The sequence below is a fragment of the Zalophus californianus genome, chromosome 13 (genome assembly GCF_009762305.2).
Source record: "Zalophus californianus isolate mZalCal1 chromosome 13, mZalCal1.pri.v2, whole genome shotgun sequence".
Taxonomy (NCBI): Eukaryota; Metazoa; Chordata; class Mammalia; order Carnivora; family Otariidae; genus Zalophus; species Zalophus californianus.
Genome location: NC_045607.1, coordinates 68,522,306 through 68,543,752, shown reverse-complemented (window position 1 = coordinate 68,543,752; position 21,447 = coordinate 68,522,306). Strand labels below are relative to the sequence as shown.

The following is a 21,447-nucleotide window of genomic DNA, read 5'->3' as shown; positions in this document are numbered from 1 at the left end:
TTTTTTAAAGATTTATTTATTTGAGACAGTGAGTGAGTGTGAATGGGGGAGGGAAGAGGGAGAGAGAATCTCAAGCAGATTCCCTGCTGAGCGTGGAGCCCAATGCGGGGCTCCATCTCACAACCCCGAGATCATGACCTGAGCTGAAATCAAGCCGGATGCTTAACTGACCGAGCCACCCAGGTGCACTGGACCAATATTATTATTAACCCAAGTCCTTAGTTTACATTGGGGTTGACTTCGTGTTGTACATCTTGTGGGTGATGACAAACGTATCCGCCATTACACATAACACAGAACAGTTTTAGTGCCCTAGAAATCCTGTGCTCCAACGTCTTATTTTCTATAAGCCACTCTGGGTCAACCCTTCCTAAAAGAGAATTCTGATCCAGACTTGCTCTTGCTCAAAACCCTCAGTGGCCCACAGCATGCAAGCGCACTTGCCTAGTGCTGAGGGCTTTTCAGCGCAGCCAGCAGCCATAAGCACCCGTGTCCCCACCACTTCCCTGTCAGGTGGCTCTACTCCCAACGGTGGATCGTCTGACAGCGCCTACACACATGGCACCCACGGCCCCCACTCTCCCGTGTCCATGCCTGTTTATCTGTTCTCTCTGGACAGAGGCCCCGGTGCCCTTCTCACAGTGGCAGCTCACCTCTGCTCCCTCGTGTACTCCTCCTGCTTCTCTGAGCCTCCTTGACAGTGTCCCTGTGTCTCCTCAATGGCATCTATTGTTTTCCATCTTGTTTAGTTATATTGGTCTTACCTTCCCCAGCTGAGCACAGTGGAGAAGAGAATCAAGGTCTTTCTTGCTAGCCTTGAGCTCAGTATTCCGGATACACATATGTAAAATGGGCCTGGTAAGTATGGTGTCCACTCCCCGAAGCTGCTTGAGGATTCAGTGTGCTGACTCCTGCAGAGTGCCTGCAAGGCGGCCTCGCTCCCAGGACTTGTTCGCCAAGTGCTAGCAGCTTGATCACGGCCGCCACCACCACCACCTGCTACTACTATGCTCTTCCTCCTCCTACGACCAACCCCTCTTCCTGCAGGGTCACCTCCGGGCGGGGGGATATCTTTGTGTCCTCCACAACACGAGGCATGATGATAGCAAGGGCTCCATGAACACTTGATGAAGCAGCTGGAGCCATGTGGTCCCACACAGAAAGCAAGCCCAAAACAAACCAACACGACGGATTTGCATGGCAACAGTGGCATTCCTTGGAGCCCTCTCCAAATGAGCCAGCCCCCATCCTCCCAGAGCCAGGGAGAAAGAAAGCGATAATGAGCATCTTATGGTGATGTGGGCAGTTCAGTTTGCTGTGTCACAGGCTCTCAGGGCAGGGGACGTGGGAGCAGCTCAGGGACCTCAGGAGAGGACAACAGAGGATGCCAGTGTCTTTAAAAATGGGAATCAGTACCTGGTGTAGGCTCCAGGGAAGATCTCTGCTTGATTCTGGTTTGCTTGGTGGAGGCAGCAGCATGTGACCTATAGGATAGAATCCCAAAAGGAAGGAGCCAGACTCCCAAAAACAGAAACCAGAGGAGGGGCACTGTTCCACTCACCAACCTAGAAGAGGAACAGATGTCCTTGGGGTTTCCTGTGGTCAATGCCAACCGTGCCCAACCATCTCCACACCTACAACCATTTATACTCCACTTCCTTTGATACCAAGGACAAGCTGCGCAGCCGCAGTGGGGCTTACTTTCCCACCTCTTCTCCAAGGAACTGACTAATGTTGAGCAGGATCCTAGGCCAGTCTGGAAGCACTGGCTGGGTGACCAGCCTTAGCTTCATCTGCCGTCCACACCACCACGGTGTGCTTATGGGTGCTCCTAGCACCTGAAATGTAAGGTAGTATGTATGGAACAGAAGAAGAAAGATAAGACCCTACCTAGGTGGGTAGCAGCTGGGGTAGGCAGTGGTGAGATGGATTGGAACACTGCAATTCCATCCAAAGGAATTGCCATCGACCGATGCTGACTGTCCTCTGAGCTCTGAGGACAGACCCCAGGGGATGATACTTGCTCAGTGTAATTGGCTGGACTGACAGGCCTGCTTGGGCAGGGGCAGGAGGTAACACCTGGCAGCTTTGGATGGAAGCCAGTTTGAGGAGTTCATTTATTTCCACCCAGTTTGGGCCCAAGGGAAACAGCGTGTCTGTATATGCTGGTTCTGGAAACCGGGAGAGGAAGCTCTCTACCATTTTTTGATCTCCTCCTTTCAGACTGTCCTCTCTACTGAGGCCATGCACTCTCAGGGCTGGATGTGGGGACAGGTGTAGTGAGAGTAGAGCCAAGTCAGGGCTAGGAGTCGGTGGGAACATGGTGGGGAAGGAAGGCACAGAAACCCAGGAAGAGGGCAAGGCTGCTAAGTGAAGGCCCCAAGAGAAGAGGGGGACTGGTGAGGCTCAGTCATGACCAGCTGGGTCCAGCTTCCTGTGACCTGATGGAAGGAGGTCAGTTTCCCAACTCTGATTTGTAGACATGAACCCAGCTACCACCTCATCTCTCAGCGCCAGTCTCTCCTGTCTCTCTCCACCGCCCACTTCACCCCTCCTCTCCTAGCCACGCCCAAGCTGGCTGAATTTTCCCTTTTCTCTTCTCTCATTATGCCCTAGGAGTGGGTCGGTCACAGCACTTACCACTTGCGTTGTAATTATGTGGCCATCTTGTTCATGAACCTGTGTGTCTGGGAGCGGGGCTGGGCCTCATTCATCTGGTACCCCCTGGGCTAGCCTGGTATCTGGCAATGCTTAGTGTTGGTAACTGTGCATTGTGACATATGGACCCCCTCAAGGTCACATAAACAGCTGCGTGACATGAAGCGTCAGGGGATTATCTTCCTGCATAAGGGTAATGGGTGGAATGTGGAGGATGGACAGACATTTTAAAAAGCAAACATAAAGTAGCTGAATTGTCAAGTTTTTTCCTTCTATAGATATGTACAAGATGCAGAAGAGAAATTGAGGCAGTTACTAGGAGAAGACTGCTTCCTATGTCTGCCCACATGGTTGGGCTGGTAGTGGACTGGGGCTGCATTGGAAAGAAAATAAAATCCGTTGTAGCACCTAATGGCGTCTCTAGACTTTGTTCCCTGACAAGAGTGAGGGTCGTGCTATATATCTAACTTCGTTTTACCTGTTTCTCCCGAATCCTCATAAAGAATTTCGTCTGGGTCAGCTGAGTGCACAGTCTTTTGATGCTTTTCTTAAACTGCCCTCAATTGTTCATAAACAACCATCAGCAGACACATCATCAATGGACAGTCTCACAGCTGAATAGAGGACTCCATCAGAATGGGTTAAAGAGCAACAGTAGTAACTGTTTAGGCTAACCCTCCTGCTGATGAAGATTAAAAATGTATCCCCTGACCAGACACAAGAGGACAAATGCTGTATGGCTGCAGGGCTGAGGGGCCTGGAGTGGACAAGTCCAGAGACAGGGAGTAGAATTGTGGTTACCAGGGACTGAAGGTGGGGAGGAACGAACAGTGTTTAATGGGTACAGAGTTTCAGTTTGGAAAGATGAGAAAGTTCTAGAGATGGATGGTGATGGTTGTGCAGCAATGTGAAGGTACTTAACGGCCACTGAACTGCACCCTTAAAAGTGGTTTAAATGGTAAATTCTGTTATGTGCAGTTTACCACAAAACACATTTCCTGAGGACAGGCAAGGCCCTGTGCCACCTTATGTGGCCACTCAAGAGAAGGGCCGTGCAAGATTTCCCCTCCGAGATGTCAAACTTGGTCTATCCGAGAAGACTCTGCTTCCAGAGTATTAGGGTCAAAGCGACTTAGGGCCCGTCCAGATCACCTGGTTGTGCTGGGTAATGCAGTGGGGACTGAGCTGGGGACCCAGCCACCAAGGAAGCTACTAAGTGGAAATGGGCATCCTTGAGACATTTAGTATTTCACAATCCTGAAAGGAATCAGACAGCACTTAAGAGTTAAAACTGGCAGGTAGGCAGTCCGGGAGGCCCTGTGATCTCAGGAGTGGCAACACGGCCACAACTCATGCCCATCAGAAGCCCTGAACACCGCGGTGGGTAGTTGGTAAAAACAAATACAGGTGCGAATTGTCACTTAATACAACCAGGTACTTCTGGAGATAGTTTAAAACCTTGCTACTCAAAGGTGGTCTGCAAAGCACCAGCATGGTTCAACGTGCAGAACCCCAGGCCGCCCTAGACCTTTCGGATCAGGTCTGCACTATTAACAAGATCCTCAGATTTATTTACACTTTGAAGCTTGAGGACTGCTTGAAGACCTGGACTCCACGGAGAACAGTAAACATGTAAGGTTTATTCTTTTAGTAATCTCTACGCCCGATGTGGGGCTTGAACTCACGACCCGGAGATCAAGCGTTGCATGCTCTTCTGAGCGAGCCAGGTGCCCCTAAACGTGTACTTAATAGTGAACAGTTGGGAATTGTTCACGGAAGTAATCCATGATGCAATCCACTAGGGCTATCAAAGACATAGGGGAGTTTTACACTGGGAGGTTATCACTGGTACAGGGCCCTTGCCTTGGGGAAGGTTACGTTCTATACCATTCATGAGAACTCTAGTCTTTAACGAAGGTTTTGGTGGACAGCAAGGGAGGCAGTCGACATCACATATCCCACTGACTCTACCCCCAACATGGGCTCTGCATTGCAGAGGGACAGGGTAGGTGGACCCCCAGCCTGGCTGTCTGAAGTCTGGTGTGGACCCCTCACCCTCCAGCCCAAGGAGGGGGTTCAGCTATTACTCCTTGGTTAAGACACATCTATGTGGGAATTCTTTAAGATTTTATTTAAGGGGGTGGGAGAGCATGCACAAGAAGGGGGAGCAGCAGTGGCAAAGGGAGAAGCAGGCTCCCCACTGAGCAGGGGGCCGGACTTGGGGCTTGATCCCAGGACCCTGGGGTCATGACCTGAGCTGAAGGCAGACACTTAAACAACTGCGCTACTCAGGCCCCTCAACATGGGAATTCTCTTAATAGCTAATCAGCTATTTTTCTGTATAATTGTATTTGTAGTTCTTTTCAAACAAGTTGTGGTCATGTAAAGAAATAAGGAAATCTCCTTCAACAGATTGTAATATGGGGCAGTAACTCCCTAATTGTATGGAAACGCTCCTTTCCCTAAACTCTTGCTTTAACTGATAACCACAGGTATAAGGGACTAAAACTACAACGTACTGAGTGTCAACTCTAAGGTGGATGCTGTTTATATGCAGTTAGCTCATCAAATTTCCCCAAATCCTGAGACTGTTCTACAGAAGGGTCAACAGGCTCAAAGAAATTACCTAACCTGTGCCAGGTCAAAAGGCTACAACACGAGAGCCCATGACTTAAATCCAGGTGTATCTCCCCCGCTCCCCCCAGACCTACAGCTTTGCATGCCACCATCTCATGAACTGCCGAACTGAACCCCAGCATCAGGCTGGTTACATGTGTATTCACCCTTGAGTTGATGTGATCTTGTGGCCCATGTCACGTCTGCGCCAAGGCACAAACTGGACACCTGTAAAGAGCTCTGCAGGCTCCAGGGGTCTCACAGCTGTTTGATGGCATGAGAATGACCAGGCAGCTTAATAACACAGATTTTCCCATTTCCTGGTCTCTCAGGCATCAAAACAAGACAAGAAAGGCTGTTTTTTAAAGGTATTTCCTGATGAATGAAACCTAGGAAGTACTGGAAATCTTAGGGATGTCTGATCTTGTAGAGATTTTTTCCAACCCCCTCCCTATTTTCCTCTTTGCCAAAGAGAAAATCGTTCTTCTGGGGCAGAGGCAGAGGGCAGGGAGACACTAGGTAGCAGAAGAGCACTGTAGCCCCCGTCTCCTGAAATCCTTCCTGGGATAGTTTAGCCACTGGAGTGGGCTTCTAAGCGTGCTCTTCTAACTAAAAAAATCGGCTGTGTCTCTGCGTGAAGCTCCCACCACAGCAGCTGATGTCCTCCATGTCACATGGGGGCACTATGAAGTGACCTCTCAGAGGACGCCCAGGGTTTGAAGTGGAGCTTGGCTGAAATGAGAAAGAACAGGACATGGCTGTTGGAAAGTCTTTTGGTTAAAAATAATTACAACATGCCTGGTGTTAAATGAACATCAAAGAAATGATAAAGCTCCTCTCTTCAAAAACCTTTCAGTATTGTGCAAGAGACTAAGAAAACAAAAAACAGGAGAACCCAGTAAAGTGTTGTTAGTGTGATTAGCTAAGGGCCACACCACCACAGCCCTGCTGAGCTTGGTCTGTTCACAATGGAGTCTTGCCAATGGCACCTCCAAATCCTCACACCGGTCTCCCCCTCAGGCCCCACTTGGGCTTCCACAGTGCCTCCTTCCATCCTCCGCCCTGGCCAGCTTTCCCCACACTCCACAGGGTAGCCAGCCAGACACTTCTGAATGTAGATGTTTTGATGGCCCCCTTGTAATGACTCTGAGTGGCTCCCTGCCCTTGTGACACTACAGAAGCCAGTGAAAGCCCCAATATTCCTGGTCCGATTGCCCCTGCTGCCTCACGTTCTTCGGAGCGCTTAGCTTCCTGCATGTTTTCAATCCTTTTTAGTTTTGTCCATTCTCTTCCCTCTTCCCCTCATCTCTTAGGGCTTTTAAAACTTGGCCTAAGTGTTACAACCTCTAAGATAACTTCTTAGAAAGTGCACCCATCTTGGTTCTAGAACATGTAGCATGGCCCAACTGCTAGGAGCACAGGCTGGTACCAGATGGTGTGGGCGGGCTGTCATTCTGACCTGGCCATTGACCATGTTACTTAGGTCAACTATTTTGTTCATGTTGTGCTTTTAATTTCTCACCTATGAAATGACAGGGGTCAGACGTACTTCACTGGATTATTGTAAAGATTGTATTCAAACAGTTCCTGGCACGTAGCAAGTATGCAATAAATTTTACCTATTACAACCCTCACGGTATTCTCTTTATTGGTGTCTCATTTGCCAACTCTAAGATCTCTGAGGCTGGGGACTGTCTCCAGTCATCTGTGAAACCTCAGGAAGGCAGAGAGCAGGTGCTTACAAATATGCCTGAGGTGAACCGTTAAGAATCTTTCTGAAGGTGAACATAAAGCCTGGATGACAGATCTGGAAACAGCATTCCAGGTAGGGATTATGACAGGAGAACATAAGAAGGAATCTGTGCAAGAGGATGGAGGAAGCGAAACAGGGAGAAGAGAAGGCTGAAGAAGAAAGGGAATGCTGATGTCTGGAGCCAAGAGGGATGCAAAATGGCTCTGTCAAAGGGCTGCATGGAGAACGAAGCAAGACGACGATGCAACAGAATCTGGTGGAGAAAATTCCTGTAAGCGACGAGACTGGTCAGAGAAAAATAGCCATTATTCATTAGTTGCTGGAATAGCTACTATTCCCAAACCCTTCTTCCTTAGAAAGAAAAGGCAATTTTAGGATCACAAGGAGGCCATGTTTTTTTTTATTGACAACTCAATCTCCAAATACGTACAGTATTGCACAGATTATAAGTGAATTGACAATTATATATTAACAATATGGACTCATGAGTATTTACATACAGCTACTACTCTTAAGTGTTGGTGCATTTTGTGCCAGGTACTTCAGTAAATACAACGGACATAAATAGTTACTTCAATTCATGAAAATCAGCTTTTAAAAAAAGCGTGTCTTCGCATAGAACACTTGGTATGTCAAACCCAGGAAAATCAATAACTAAATGACAAAAAGAATGCTGTTAAAGAAAAGTAAGTGGTGAAAATGTTAAGAATTACAGTCACTGAACTTGAGATCCAGAAAGTGTACACGTATTGGGAATTTTAAGAAAAGACCTTCATGTTCTGCTTCAAAATGACTACTATATTCGAAAAGGATATTTTTGGGTTGGTACAAATGTCTTCTCTGCTAATATAAATCGCTGTTTCAAAGTTCTAAAGAAACAAGATGGTAACTCACATAAGTGGGTTTTAAAATAAGATTCTTCTCACTGAAAATAAAATAAACTAAATATGATCTTCATCAAATTATAAAGAAATCTTATCAAAATGCCAACCAGATAAAGAAGCCAGACCACACACTGATCTTCACTGACTGCCTCAGACTGCAGAACTAGTGGCCCCTCCACAGAAGGGGAGAGAGTGTAGTTCCAGTTCTGCTGCTACACAGCCCACAGTGTGAGGGTGGACGGACATCCTGTAGGTTCCCTGGGGGTTGCTTCCCCACGTATAGCATTGAGGGAGTGGGCTGGATGGCTTTAAAGACACCTTGCAACCAAAAGGATCTAAGCCAGCTTGAGATTCCACCTTTGAGGGGATGTTCTGGGTAGCAAAAGAAATGGATTAAAAATAGTGGGTGAAGTATTTCTTACCTTTTGATGTCATCGCTCAGAACTGTTCTGCACTGCAGTTCAAGGTAATCTTTGTTCAATACTTTCATCTACCAGCTGGTGCTGCTAAAGGGTAAAGCAAATGAGGCATCTGACAAAGAAATTTTGGACACAAACGTAGAAATGCTGTGCCAAGTTTGGGTAGAAAACCAGGGCACTTCCACGTCATGCCGGCAGTCAGGATCTTCTGCCATCAATCTGGTCGGGAAATGAACGTTCACGCCACTCTCAACGGTGAGCTATGGCGTGCACACGTATTAAAAATACGTTTCCTGAAATCCTCCCAGGTAGGCAGCTTTCATGAAACTGGTTCTAATAGAAAGGATGCAAGACAATTAAGTGCAGGGTAGGACTTTTTTTTTTCTTTACAAATCAGGAAAATGACCCAAAGAGAGCAACGGTTTCTCATTTTGTGTCCTCTAAAAAGAATACAAATATCGCTTCTTCTGGAATCTAACACACTGGCTTCACTTTCCAAAATGCATCATTTTATTTTCCTCATAAGGCAGTCATACATTATAAACTTTAAGCACGTGACAGTCACATGATTTCTTCAGTAAGCCCTAGGACTTCCATGAGTTTTCCTGGAGCTTACAGCCAGAGTAGTCAAATATTAAAGCTTTCTCCACAGCCACACGTTCCTTTGATGTTTGGGTTATTGAAAACAAACTCACTGGATAATTTATCTTCAACATAGTCCATTTCTGTTCCTAAAAGTGTTAGCTGTGCTTTCTTTTCGATGAACACTCTGACTCCTTGGGGAGAAGAAAATACGTGTCACATAAAGCCTGCAGGTCTATGGAACCTGCTGATTCAAAGCACAAGTGAACTTTTTAAATAGTAACCACCGACAAAAGTCGAACAGGAAACTTCTGAATCTGTTTCATTATTTCCTTTAAGAGATTAGGGCTCAGTTTCCTGTCTGTCCCTTCTTTTCCACCCAATAATCTATGTCAAACACAATATTAGGCTTGGCAGTTGTAGAGAAGCATATTCCAATGACAATTCCATGCAAAACTAGAATTTGCTTTTCACAATACTTCACCCATTTTTCCAATTTGCAACATGAAGGAAATGTGTATATTCTGAGACTTGTGTAAAAACAGTCAAGAAATATGTGAAAAGCCTATACTGACATCCGTACACATGATACACTGGCAAGCCGAGAGATGCACAGGACTGTGATACACCGGGCTGGGGTCATAAGGCCCATCGGTGCAACATGGCTGTTTTGTTCTTCTGCTCATGGGCCAGAAAACTGGCAGTAACATAACTCCCTTGAATTACGCAGGTAGAGGTTGGTATCTTCATGAATATAATTGGTTTAAGAAAGCTTTCTTCCTTATAAGAAACTAATTACTCAAATGTAAACTATATATAGTTATTAGAGCTCATCTTCTGAAAAATTTAATATTTAAGGTATTTTATGTAGTGATTTAAAAAACAACATATTAACAAAAATGTCATTATTGGTCAGTAACTTCAGTTTAATGAGATGAACGGTAGGAACCTGCAAGCTAGCTAACAGCACAGCTCTGACGCAGAGCCACCACTGAAATGCCCGTGCACGCTGAAGTTCCCCCAAGGCTGTGGCATTATTTTCTTTTAAATAGGTTTTATCAGATTACTGGGTAGGGGCACGGGGGCAGGAGAAAATTAAAGCACTGACATTTTTAATAAAAATTAAAAGTATAGGTTCCTCAAAAGCATAAGATGACATTACTTATTTGGTATAGACGTCAAACTGCTGCTTCCCACAAAAATGGATGGTTTGGTCTGAAGTTTTAGCATTTTAAAACCTTTGTGCACACAATGATTATCTTTTGTAATTGAAATAAACAAACAAACGATAAGAGCACAGCCTCTGGAATCAACTTGAGTAGGTTCAACTTTTCACCAAGCCACTGAACTAGCTGAGTGACCTTAGGCAAGCTATTTCACTTCTCCATGCCTCAGTCTCTTCATCTGCAAAACTGGGGACAATATGGTATCATTCTCACTCAGCTGCTGTGTATAAATCACTTGATATATGAAAGTCTGTCAAACCACCCTACCTCACAGCGAGCACTATATATGCTTAAAACTCACCATCTTGAACAACTTCTTCATCAGAATCTCCTTTTGTCTTTGTATATTCTAGAGTATAAGAAAGGCCATTACAACCCCTGGTTCGGACACCAACTTTCAGACCTACCTGAAAAAGCAGTGTAAATATAAACTTAGTTTTAAAGTAGTACGTATTAAGCATTTATAAAAACCCTGGCTATTTGATGTTATTTGTTTCTTCATAAGCTTAAAGAGGAAATTAGATTTCTGGCTATAATATGTCCCTTTAGGAAGTATAAGTGGAAAGGGGAACAAGCATTTAAAAAATTTAGCTATTTAACAAACAGCACTGCAATACTAGTGGGGAATCCTAAAATAAAAACAATTATATGCAAAAAACCCAAAACAATACAAAGGGGGAAACCCCCCAAAACCAGTCACTATCACTCTCAACATATTTTTTTCCTTTTTTCTTCCAGTCCTTGTCATATATACATATAATCTAAACACAGGCTTTATTATAACAGGAATAAGTCTTAATTCTCTGATTTGTTTTTGCCACTTAAGACATCATCCTTCCATGTGATTAACTTTCACAATTATCATTTGCATATAATGCCTTAGCAGTCCACTATACGAAGGCATGTTAACTACTTAACCTTTACTATTAGCAGTTTAGGTTGGGAATAACATTTTTAAAGGAAGAGGTGTTTTTTTTTTTTTTTTAAAGTAAGTTCTGCCCAATGTGGGGCTTGAATTCACAACCCCGAGATCAAGAGTTACATGCTCTACCAAATGAGCCATCCAGGTGCCCCTTAAAGAAGAGTTTTAATTCTAAACAAGAATAATCACTTTTCTTTTTTTTTTTTTAAAGGAAAAAGAAAGGTATCTGATGGCATAGATGACTACTTAACAAATTCTCACTTCCTCAAAACGTTTGTGCTCCACCTCATCGCATGAGATGTTCTCAGGAAATTTCCCTCCCTATGGTTAGGTTCACTGAGGTCCCCAGGCTGTCCCCTGGCAATCATACCTGCCTCTACACAGGGCCTTAAATCTAAGGCAGAACTATGAAAACATTCTCAAGTACCAGAAATCAAAAGACTGCAGCCAACACAGAGGTTAAGAAGTTTAAAAAGTGACCAAACTGCACTTTTAAAATACCAGTGTCTATCTTAATGTGATTTTCTAACAATATCTATCGAACTTCTACTCTTGGATCCTAGCTGCTTTTTTTAAGTATACAGTAAAAGTATTATCATAAAAAGTATGATTTCACCAAGCAGATCTTGATTCTCTTAAAAGTAGCAATGTGTACTTGCTTCAGGAAAGCAATCATGAGTGGGAAGACACTTGGTGAGACCGGGAGTTAGAATGCTAAGCTGCCTGGGAGTTCTGATGAGCTGAAGCATTCTGACAGTAGTCTCTTCTGTCCTTAAACAACAAGGAGACAGAACTGTGGTTTTATTCACTCTCAGAGTGAGAGCTGAGAGAACATGTGGGGCGTTTCACATATTCAGCATGATCAACAGTAAACTGTCTAGATGAAATTCTGGAGCACATGTCCTAGGTATTGACTTGACTTAGCTTTTATCTTCATAAACAGGAAAGACTCAAGCAAGCAGAAAGTCCAACTACTAGGAATGAATACAGATACTTACAGAATACAGGAAAATACAGCTTTAGGTACCTGGAGTTTGGAAAAGGGACTGCTTGTACCAGCAATGACACCCAATGAAGTGTTTTCCCCATCCTTTTCATGTCATTGTCATCCCTCAAACCTACACAGTGTTTCATTTGGTCGATACCTGTATACTCTTTTCATTAGTCTATCCTAACAGAGATGGCATACTGATATTTTTAGCATTTAGTAATTCTTAGGAGGAATGTGCCAGAACTTCATTACATTGTAATATAGGTTGTACAACAGAACCTAGAAACCATTCCATAGTCTAATTACTAAATTTTAATAGTTTAATACTTGGATGTAATTTACAATATTCCACAGGCAACTAACAATTCACGAAGGTGAAGGTGATGCACACTCCCCTTACTCAACAATTTTTCGTCTAGGAGGACAGCCTACACAGGTGCACTAAACCAAGCTTACAGGCTTAGTCTTCAGAACAATGGGCCTGGCACACTACAGACACTAAATATTTGCTGAATGATATTTGTGGCAGCACTAGATGTAAACAACCCCAAAGACCTTTAATATGGGGGACTGGATAAATAAATAAAACAAAATACACTAATATATGCAGTCATAAAAAAAGAATGAGGTGGGTCTTTCTGTAATGCTCTGGAAAGAACTTCAAGCTATATTAGGGGCAAAAAGCAAAGCATAACCACAGCATATATGGAATGCTTTCCTCTAAGTAGGAAAGGAGATACACACAAACATTCCAAGCATGATCTAGGCCAGTAGTGCCCCTCGGGGAATTATTATTGGTTGTCACAACTGAGGAGTGGGGCGGTGCCACTGGAATCTAGTGCACAGAGGCCAGAGATAATACTAAACATCCTGCAATCCACCTCCAACAAAGAATTATCCAGCCCAAAACATCAATAGTGCAGAGCCTGAGAAACCCCAGTGTAGGCAGATAAAAATGTACAGATGGTCTCAGGAAAGACACTTAAGAGGTGGGCCCTTAGAAGGATGAAAGACAACCAAGAGTTTGGGGTCACAAAATGAAGTCTTTTTCACTGAATACCCTGTTATATTTTATTTGAATCTCTAAAAACCATGAGCATATTTTATTTTTTAAATAAAAATCCCTAGCCAGTGAAAACATGCTGTTTATCACAAGATAAATTCAGTGTGAAAATACAACTTCAATTTTTTACTGAATATTCATCTGATTGGTTTTACTTACGTGTTCGGGCTTATCTTTAAGAAGCTGTTTTATCTTGTTTACTGCTGAAGGTGTCTGAAAAAAGAACAAGTTATTAAGTTTTTAGCTACAAAACTTGCTTTCTTTAAAGCCTTATAGTTCCGTAGCCTTTAAGACTATTCAAGTATATCTTTAGTAAATTCGTCTGACAAATTTATGCTCTTGTCTGAGTACCTTGTGGCTTTTATACACAAACACATGAACTCTCAACTCAAAGCATTCTATTTTTATTTTTTAAAATACCTTCTGGCAACATCCTTTGAATCTTGTCCCCCCCCAGGCAAGATAAGCTCCCTGTCATAAGTTCTCTGGTTCTCTCTACTTACAAACATCACAAATCTAAGTTTTCTAGGCAGCATCTATTTTGTGCTCCTACTGTATGCTCAGCAACAAGCACAATCCCTGACACACAAATGGCGCTCAACAGCCAATGAATCAATTAAGTCATCACTGGGGAAGCCAACCTTCAGACATTTTTTCTTTTGATCATTATTAACCTATTGTTTTTATTTTATATTTTTTGCTTACCCCAAATCTATTTCAAGTCCATCAATATGCACAGAGGGAACAACGTAGCATCATCAACCCAGAGGGTGCCTCTCATACCAGTCCCACCACATGTTCACACAGATACTAAATGTGGTTTAAAACAATATCATCTCAGGATATCCGGATAAACAGAGCTAAGCTAATCAACTACAGAAACAAGCACAAGGAGGCATTTTTCAGGAGCAATGTTGTTTAATTACCTAGCCCATTTGTCCTCAAAATGACAAAAATGCCACAATGTATTATATGTGTATGGGTCAGCATCATCAATCCCATTTTCTGGAGAAGTGCAATTTTCCAACATCTACTGAATTTCTATTCTTGGATCCTATCTGCTTTTTCATGGTGCTGTCAGTGACAAAGTCTATTCCAGGGCATTCCTGCCCTACTTCCTAGCTGTGTCCAAGCCTGTTACTTGGCTTAAATGGGGAGAACAAACCCTCCTCCTCAGGATTCTTATGAGGATTAAATAAGTTCATGAAGTACATTTAGAACGGTGCCAGGCACAAAGAGCTCAATATAAACTGCTACTTTACAATGATGAGAGTGTATTAACAAAGAGATCATGTCCTTCCCACTTTGTTTTATTAGCTCCTTAGCTGGCAATGCTGTGCTGGTCCTCCAGTTTTTTTATTGGCATTTTATTGGCTTGTGGAATCCCAGAGTGGACATTATGACCTATGACTTGGAAGTAACTGTAGCCAAAACCCCAGCCTGTGCGAAGGGAGCAGACTGAGAGGATGGCCTCAAAGTGTGCTCTTCTGGCCTGGCCGGTGGGGCCTTGGCCAGATGAGGATGTTGAAGCAGAGTCTGGACCCAATTCAGAAAGGCCATGAAACCAATTTAGAAAGCTGACGCTAGTATTTTTTAAAAACACAAACTAGAAGAGAAAAGAAAACAATGTATTACACTTAAAGATGAATGTTCAAAGAAACTCTGACTTCAATTATTAATGTACGGTGAGTGTGCACATATATATTATTGTGCATAACTGTAAAAAAAAAAAAGGTAAAAAAAAAAAAATCACCACCAGTACGTGGTTTATAAAGGCCTTTTCCCACAACTCTACCAGAACAGAAGCCAACCAGTGTGACAATAGTGGACGATAGGGAACAGTATGCCGGGGGAAGAAAAAGGAAATGGAGAAGAGCAGAATTAATCGTTTTGTTTTGTTTTTTTTCTTCTTTTGAGATCACAGCATGTCAACCTCAAATAGTTACAGGAATATTTCTGAAAAAAATGTTTAAAAATGCTCATTTACCCTTCCAAACAACTGCCAGTAAAAACTAGCTTCTGTTATTCTCATGGTCTTATTTCCCACATTGAGTCCTGAAGAAATTAATCTAATTACTGTCAAAGAGCAAAGGATTTCCGATAAGTTAAAAAAAAAAAAAAAGGCACAACCATGGGAAAATATTTATTGCAAGTACAACTTGCCCTGTAATGCTGGAGAGTCAAAGGTGAGGAGGGTTCACGGCTGCATGACCAAAACAAAGAAGACAGGGTGTACACACTACTCTGTCAATAGCCCCACGTGTTTTTATCTCCACGTGATTATTAAATTACTGAATTTGATTTTACAAAATAATGTTTTTTCTTCTTTTCCCAACTCTTAGTAGAAAACACTTACACAGAGTACACAAAAACAATTCATGGAGTGGTCCACCTATCCCGAAGCGGTCGACTTCACACTCCTATACTCTTAAGGGAAAAGTAACCTGTTGTGCCTGGGAACTGTCATTATAGGAACCAAAATGAGTCTTTCTTAATTTTCCTGTGTCAGGCCAAAACCAAACATACTGCATTGGGAGGAGTGTTATTAATGATGGAAACCCAGCGGCGTACTTACTTAAAGGGAAAGATAGGGATCTTATAACTTTCTAAGTGAGGGACTGATTTTCAGAACAAGTCAGAATGGCTAAAAGGGAACATGTGGCACGTGAAAAAAAATGCTAGCTATAAAAAATATTTTCTGTATCTCAGGACCAGCCAGAAGCTGAGGATCCTACAGGCTCCACATCTATTTGCAGGCTCTGGCAACTCTGCAGTAAGTACACTCAATCTGGCAAATAGTCCGAAAACTTCACAACAAAACAACAGGCTGCAGGCCTGGTAGCCTTCCAATTTCCATGCACTCCCCCCAAACAATTAAGACACCTATACTTTTCTCAGAAATGTATGTAGAATTAATGACTTATTCACCTGAGATTTGGCCAATGAATTAAAGTTTGAGATTCCTGAAACTCAATGAAATATAACGATGGTTTTTAATCTACTCAGAGGTAGATCACAGAACAAGACAAAAGGCCCTTAAAAAAGATTTTTAGTCCATTTTTGTATCAGAAGCTTTTCATCCTCAACACTGTATATCCTTAGGTAATTGTATTTCCTTAGGTAATTCCCCAGGCAATTTTAATATTTTGCTGTCCAAGAAAACAAAATTAAAACCAAAGCTAACTCCATGATTATGTACACTAAACATGTGCCAACAACTACAACCTATTTTCATTTTCATTATAAATGTGGCGTTTTAATGTTTAAAAGACGGTAGATAAATAGCAGCCAATGAACAAGTTGCAGTATATTTTAACTCATTATGGCATTATGGTGTTTCCCCTTTTGTCTTTTCCTATTCATCTGTGTGTGTGTAGATATTTTGTGGCCTACATTTTAAACAGTTTAACATGTTTCCCATGCAATACATAGTAATAGACATATTAACCATTTACTGAGTACCTTCCATGTGCTTAGTGGTTTATATGCATCATCTTAAATTCTTACAATCCTGTGATTTAAGTATTAAAGATTAAATAATTGACACAGGGATAGTAAGTTAAAGAATGAAAAGTTATGACTCCCAAACTTAAAAAAAAAAACGTTATTTACAGTGACTACATAATAGTTCACCAACTGGATCTACTCACTAACTGGATCTACTCTAATTTATTTAACCTCTCATTGTTATACATTTAGGCTACTTCCAATTGTTTCCTGGAGAATATCCCTTAAATTGCCTAAATATACAAATTACTGCTTGGTCATTGTTCCAAAGGACTTCTGGTACTTGTCCTTCAATGAATTAACAGCTCCTTATTGGGGCTCAAGTAACATATTGTTTCCTTGTCCTTCTCAACCAGGTACCACTAGAAATTTTAAAGTACCCACTGCCCATAATGAATTAACTTCCCTCTGTGCATGAAGAATGATGCTGGCTATGTACCATCATTCTCTTGCAATTTTGGTTGCGCTTTATGAACAGCTATAGTTACGTCCCTAATCCTATAGTTGCGCTAATTCTGATTTGTAGAACGATGGAAATAAAAGCCTCTGCCAGCAGGGCAGTGTTAAATCTTCAGGCTTTCATCATATCTTACTCTGGCTCCTACGAATTCAATTTCTTTTGCCAACACCTGGGTATGCAGAGTAGGGACAGCATCCTCTTTGGAGGTTCTCCACAGGTGTCCAAAGGTACTCAACTTTGAGGTGGCGGGGTGGAGTCTTAAAACATTCAAAGAACCATCTCTGGTTGCATAAAAGTGTTAAGGGCTGCCTGTCACCAAACTAAGCCTTCTGTTCCAGCAAACCACCAGTCCTCTCCTGGATTAACATCAGTTAATGTGGATACCTGGGCGCTGACAGCGTGGAACCATGTTTTCATTTCATCAATTCCTTTTCCTTTTCCTAGCCTTTTGATGACCCCTGGTAGGCTACACAGGTACAGCACTTGGACAAGTTTGCACCATGTCAAACTCCTGATGTCAAATTTATATATCTAGGTAACACTGATCTCTTCCTACCCATTTTGCTGAATAACCTCCAGTTTCATCTGCTTTCATCTGTATTCACTCATTAGCCCTTTGATCACCTGCTTCTGCACTCGACAGAACATGCTGGGATTTACAATGTTTGCAAAAACACCTGAAAACTAAGAACAGACAGCAATTCATGCATGCCAGTGTCTTGAGACTAGGGAACATATGCTAGGATTAAAATGACTGCAGCCTGCTATGCAGGCCGTGTGTGGAAAGCAGCGAGGACCTGCTTTATCTTTGGCACCAGCTAAAACTACAGGGAAAGGAACTTCTAAAGTTAGCTAGACAGTTAAACAGGCTAAGTTCAGACAATGGACTTTGGCAAGTTAATCAGAACACTTGATCAAAGGCAACATGGAGCCCCTGTGGACTAAGAATTGACAAGATGAAGAACTGACCAATTCTGTTAGCAGAATTAGCTCAGTAACAGGTCATGAGGCAGAGGCAGGAGCAAGTGCAGAGAGCTCAGGTCTGAGAATGCGAGCTGTGTTATTATCCCTAGTAATTCTAGGGTGGCAAAGGTCTGGCCCACAACGGTGTCCCTGGAGGGTGGGAACTGTGTAACTCTATTTCTTGTCCTGAAACACAAGTCGTCTTAAATGTCAGCTGAATGACAAGGAATGGAGAGGAAAGGAATGACTCAGAGATTTTGAACAAGCAGGTAATATGCTAGATGATGGACAAAGAAAAGGCCATAAAGCGTCTCTGTACCTCTTCTTTCTCGCTCTACCATTACCAGTGGTAGAATTCTTTTCAGTTCTGAATATTTTTTAATTGAGATTGAAAGACACAAATTTTGACTCATGCCCTTTAGTTCCTGTGATTTCAAGACCTTGGAGAATTCTAAGATCTGATGATGTTATCTTCCAGACATGAAACCGGCTTGGTCGTACAGAAAACAGTAATACAGAATAATCGGGATAACCTCTGTACAGGCTGGAAACATTGATCCATTATAAAAATCAATTCTCCCACCTGTTCACAACTTTCTTCTATTTTGGTACAACTGATTTTCTGACAACAGGCTTTCTTATAGAATTAGTTTGAATGGAATCCGTGATTCATAAGCTTTCCTATGAAATCCAACTCTTCCAAAACACAAGTGACTGCCTAAAGGATACTGAGTTTTCTTGGAGTGAAATGTTTTGGAACTAGATAGAGGTGATGGTTGCACAACATTGTGAATGTACTAAATGCCACTGAATGGTACATTTTAAGGTGGTTAATTTTATGTGAGTTCTCCCTCAGTTAAAAGAAAAAAAAAACGACTGCACAGTACACCAGGGATCCCGTCTGCGGGATAAATCCCGCGGTGAGCATCTGCGGCATAGACTCTGGTGCCCTCCCAGTGTGTTCGACCTTTCACCCAGAAAACGCCCAACGCTCACTCAGGGTAGAGATTTTTATCCTTCTTTGTCCTTTGTGAGAGCCGACCACGGCCGAGGCCCGCTGGAGGGACAGAGGGTGTTTCAAAAAGCCTTCCCTCCCAGACCCCAGGAAGGAACTCTTTGTGCACTACAGCTTTGATCTCAGTGAGGGGTGGGCTTTGTTGAGGCTGCGCTCTCACGTCGCCCGCCACGCTCGCCCCATCGTGCCCCGGCGAGCTTCCGCCCTCCCCGCGCACCTCGAAGGCAGGGGGCCCGGTTCCCTCCCCCAGCTTCCCGCACGCCGAGCTCTGAAACGCCAGCGACCCAAGCACAGCCGCACCCCTGCCTCGGCCGCCCGGGAATTCACGCACACACAGCGACCCCCACCCCCGCACGCAGCGGCGCAGGGCCTGCTGGGAAACGTAGTTCCCGGGGTGTCCGGCTCTCGCGGAGCAGCCCCGCCCCGGCTTGTTTATCTCCCCAGCCGGGGCGAGGAGGACAGGGCGGCGACGTAGCGGCCGCGGAGCGGGCCCAGCGCCCTGCCGCCGTGACCTCCTCGAGGGGGCGGAGGTGAACCATTGTCACCCGTCCGACCGCGCGCCCTGGCCACTCACCAGGGTGAGGGCGGCCCGGGTGGGCTGCAGTTTCCTCTTGCTCACAGCCCGGACAGTGGCTCGGACTAAAGAAGCCGACATCCTCGCCGTCCCGGAGCCCCGGTGCCTCGGGCCGGAGCTCGGCCACCTCAGCCTCTCTCCATGGACACGGCGGCCGCATTGACGCCACAGGCTCCGGCGCACGGCGCCCCAGGCCCCGCCCCGCGCGGGCCCACCCCCGCCGTTGCCATTGGGCGGGCCGCGTGAGTGACGGGCAGAGGGCGGGGCGCGGCGCTTGGGCTGTGGGCACGTGACGCGGGGCGCAATGGCCCGGGGCGTTGGAGGTGCGTGGGGGAGGGAGGCGCAAGGTCGTTTGCGCAAGGACTACCTCCGCGCGTCGTGGGGAGTGGGGTTTGGGCACGTGGAGTGATTGCTGACTTGTGGACGCTGGAGGCGTGTTGCTCCACGATCTGTCCCTGGGAAAGGTGCGGCGTCCCTGCGTAAGAGCGCTGAGCACGAGAGCTGGTGCTCTCCAAAGCAGAAAGGTTCCGAGGCCCAGGTACATCCATTTGTCTTCCTTTTTGGTCGAGCTAGGCAGTTCCTAAAGAGCATAGACTTACCGCAGAGTCGTGAAATAAACGGCTGAGACACCCCCGGCCCCCCGCCTCACCTCATGCTGTACTGCAAGGGATACTGGACGACGGTGCTAATGTAACTTTAGCTTTTAGGTGCCGACTTTGGAACCCAGACAGTCCGAGGATGTGATTGGGCAGCTCTGTCAACGTAGCGTGAACCGTCTAATAAGCTTGATTTAACACGTGTTGTTTGTCAGACCTTGTCGTGGCTGCGCAGGGGCTTCTGCCTTTTAATTCTGCCTGTTAATTCGGCAAATACACCGAAGCACCAGGCATGCATAGGTAGCCTGGTAAATGGAGAGCCGAGGAAAGAATGAGAGATCCTGGGGGGGTAGAAGTTAGCAGTCGGGAGGAGGAGAACCGAAGGATAGGAGGCTTTTCTCGTGGCGGTGCTAGAGGTAAAGGGAAAAGGAGGTTCGGTGGGGTGGTGCTGGGGAGGACTCTTGCTCAGTGTTTCAATGTGGAAAGAACTATCAGTGAACTGTGTTTTAGAGCCCAGTTTATCTTTCATGCCCTAAAACCTACAGGATTGGAGAGTTCAAAATTCCCTTAAGTAGTTGGGTCTCCCTACTACTGAAATACAACTGCCTGACACTAAGAGAATGGTTATTTTTGCCTCTAAACCCGGCTTAACCCAAAACAAAGGGTGAGACTAGGAGATGGTAGTATGGTGGGTTTGTCTTGGCTTCATCTGACTAGCTGGGTGATTTGGCACAAGGTGTTTTACTTCTCATGCCCTTCCTCCCACAGACTGTAAAGATTAAATGAAAGGCCCTTAGACGAGTGTATGGCACCTAGCTAAGTACTACAACTCAATAAACGTTGCTAGTTGTTCATGGATATTTAAAGAGGTCATATATTGTGAAACTGATATTACAATGGTGGATGTACATGCCTTTATACATTTGTCCAAACCCACAGAACTTATCACACCAAGAATGAATCCTAGTGTAAACAATGGATTTGGGGATAATGTTGTGTCCATATAGCGTCATCAGTTGTAACAAATTCCCCACCCTGGAGTAGGATGTGCATAGTGGAGGATTTGGACTTGTGTGGGGACAGGGGCTTATGGAAACTCTGCACTTTCCATTCAATTTTGTTGTGAACCTGAAACTGCTCTAAGAAATAAAGTGTGTTAATAAAATAAAAAAAAATGCCATGTATCATTCTTAATTGTTGAAATATTGTTATGTAGTT

General features: G+C 44.2%; 2 protein-coding genes and 1 long non-coding RNA gene across 7 annotated transcripts in view; 1 reads left to right on the top strand and 2 right to left on the bottom strand.

The window, feature by feature from the left end:
* C13H9orf153 (chromosome 13 C9orf153 homolog) overlaps positions 1–3,020 on the bottom strand; it is a 37,884-nt gene extending 34,864 nt beyond the window's left edge. For 2 of the 5 annotated variants that reach the window (XM_027614986.2, XM_027614983.2), the window contains exons 1-2: positions 2,641–3,020; positions 1,417–1,484 (exon numbers count right to left, since the gene is read on the bottom strand). The gene's annotated coding sequence lies outside the window, so the exon portion shown is untranslated. The other 3 variants (XM_027614985.2, XM_027614984.2, XM_027614987.2) reach the window with 3 other exon arrangements.
* A 4,389-nt stretch (positions 3,021–7,409) lies between these two features.
* Positions 7,410–19,834, bottom strand: ISCA1 (iron-sulfur cluster assembly 1). Its single transcript, XM_027614988.2, has 4 exons — positions 19,634–19,834; positions 13,274–13,327; positions 10,440–10,545; positions 7,410–9,106 (listed from the first exon to the last, which is right to left on the bottom strand). The coding sequence occupies exons 1-4, from the start codon at positions 19,712–19,714 to the stop codon at positions 8,958–8,960; spliced, it is 390 nt and encodes a 129-aa protein (XP_027470789.1). The 5' UTR covers positions 19,715–19,834; the 3' UTR covers positions 7,410–8,957.
* Positions 19,835–19,906: 72 nt separating this feature from the next.
* LOC113934293 overlaps positions 19,907–21,447 on the top strand; it is a 59,966-nt gene continuing 58,425 nt past the window's right edge. The window contains exon 1 of the long non-coding RNA XR_003523619.1: positions 19,907–20,171. This is a non-coding gene — a long non-coding RNA (uncharacterized LOC113934293). The remainder of the gene's footprint in view (positions 20,172–21,447) is intronic.

Coding starts and splice junctions, on each gene's coding strand:
- ISCA1 (XM_027614988.2), bottom strand. CDS start 19,714: ATGTCGGCTTCTTTAGTCCGAGCCACTGTCCGGGCTGTGAGCAAGAGG. Junction 10,546..13,273: donor TTAAAGATAAGCCCGAACAC/GTAAGTAAAACC, acceptor CTGCTTTTTCAG/GTAGGTCTGAAAGTTGGTGT. Junction 9,107..10,439: donor TGAAGAAGTTGTTCAAGATG/GTGAGTTTTAAG, acceptor CTTCTCCCCAAG/GAGTCAGAGTGTTCATCGAA.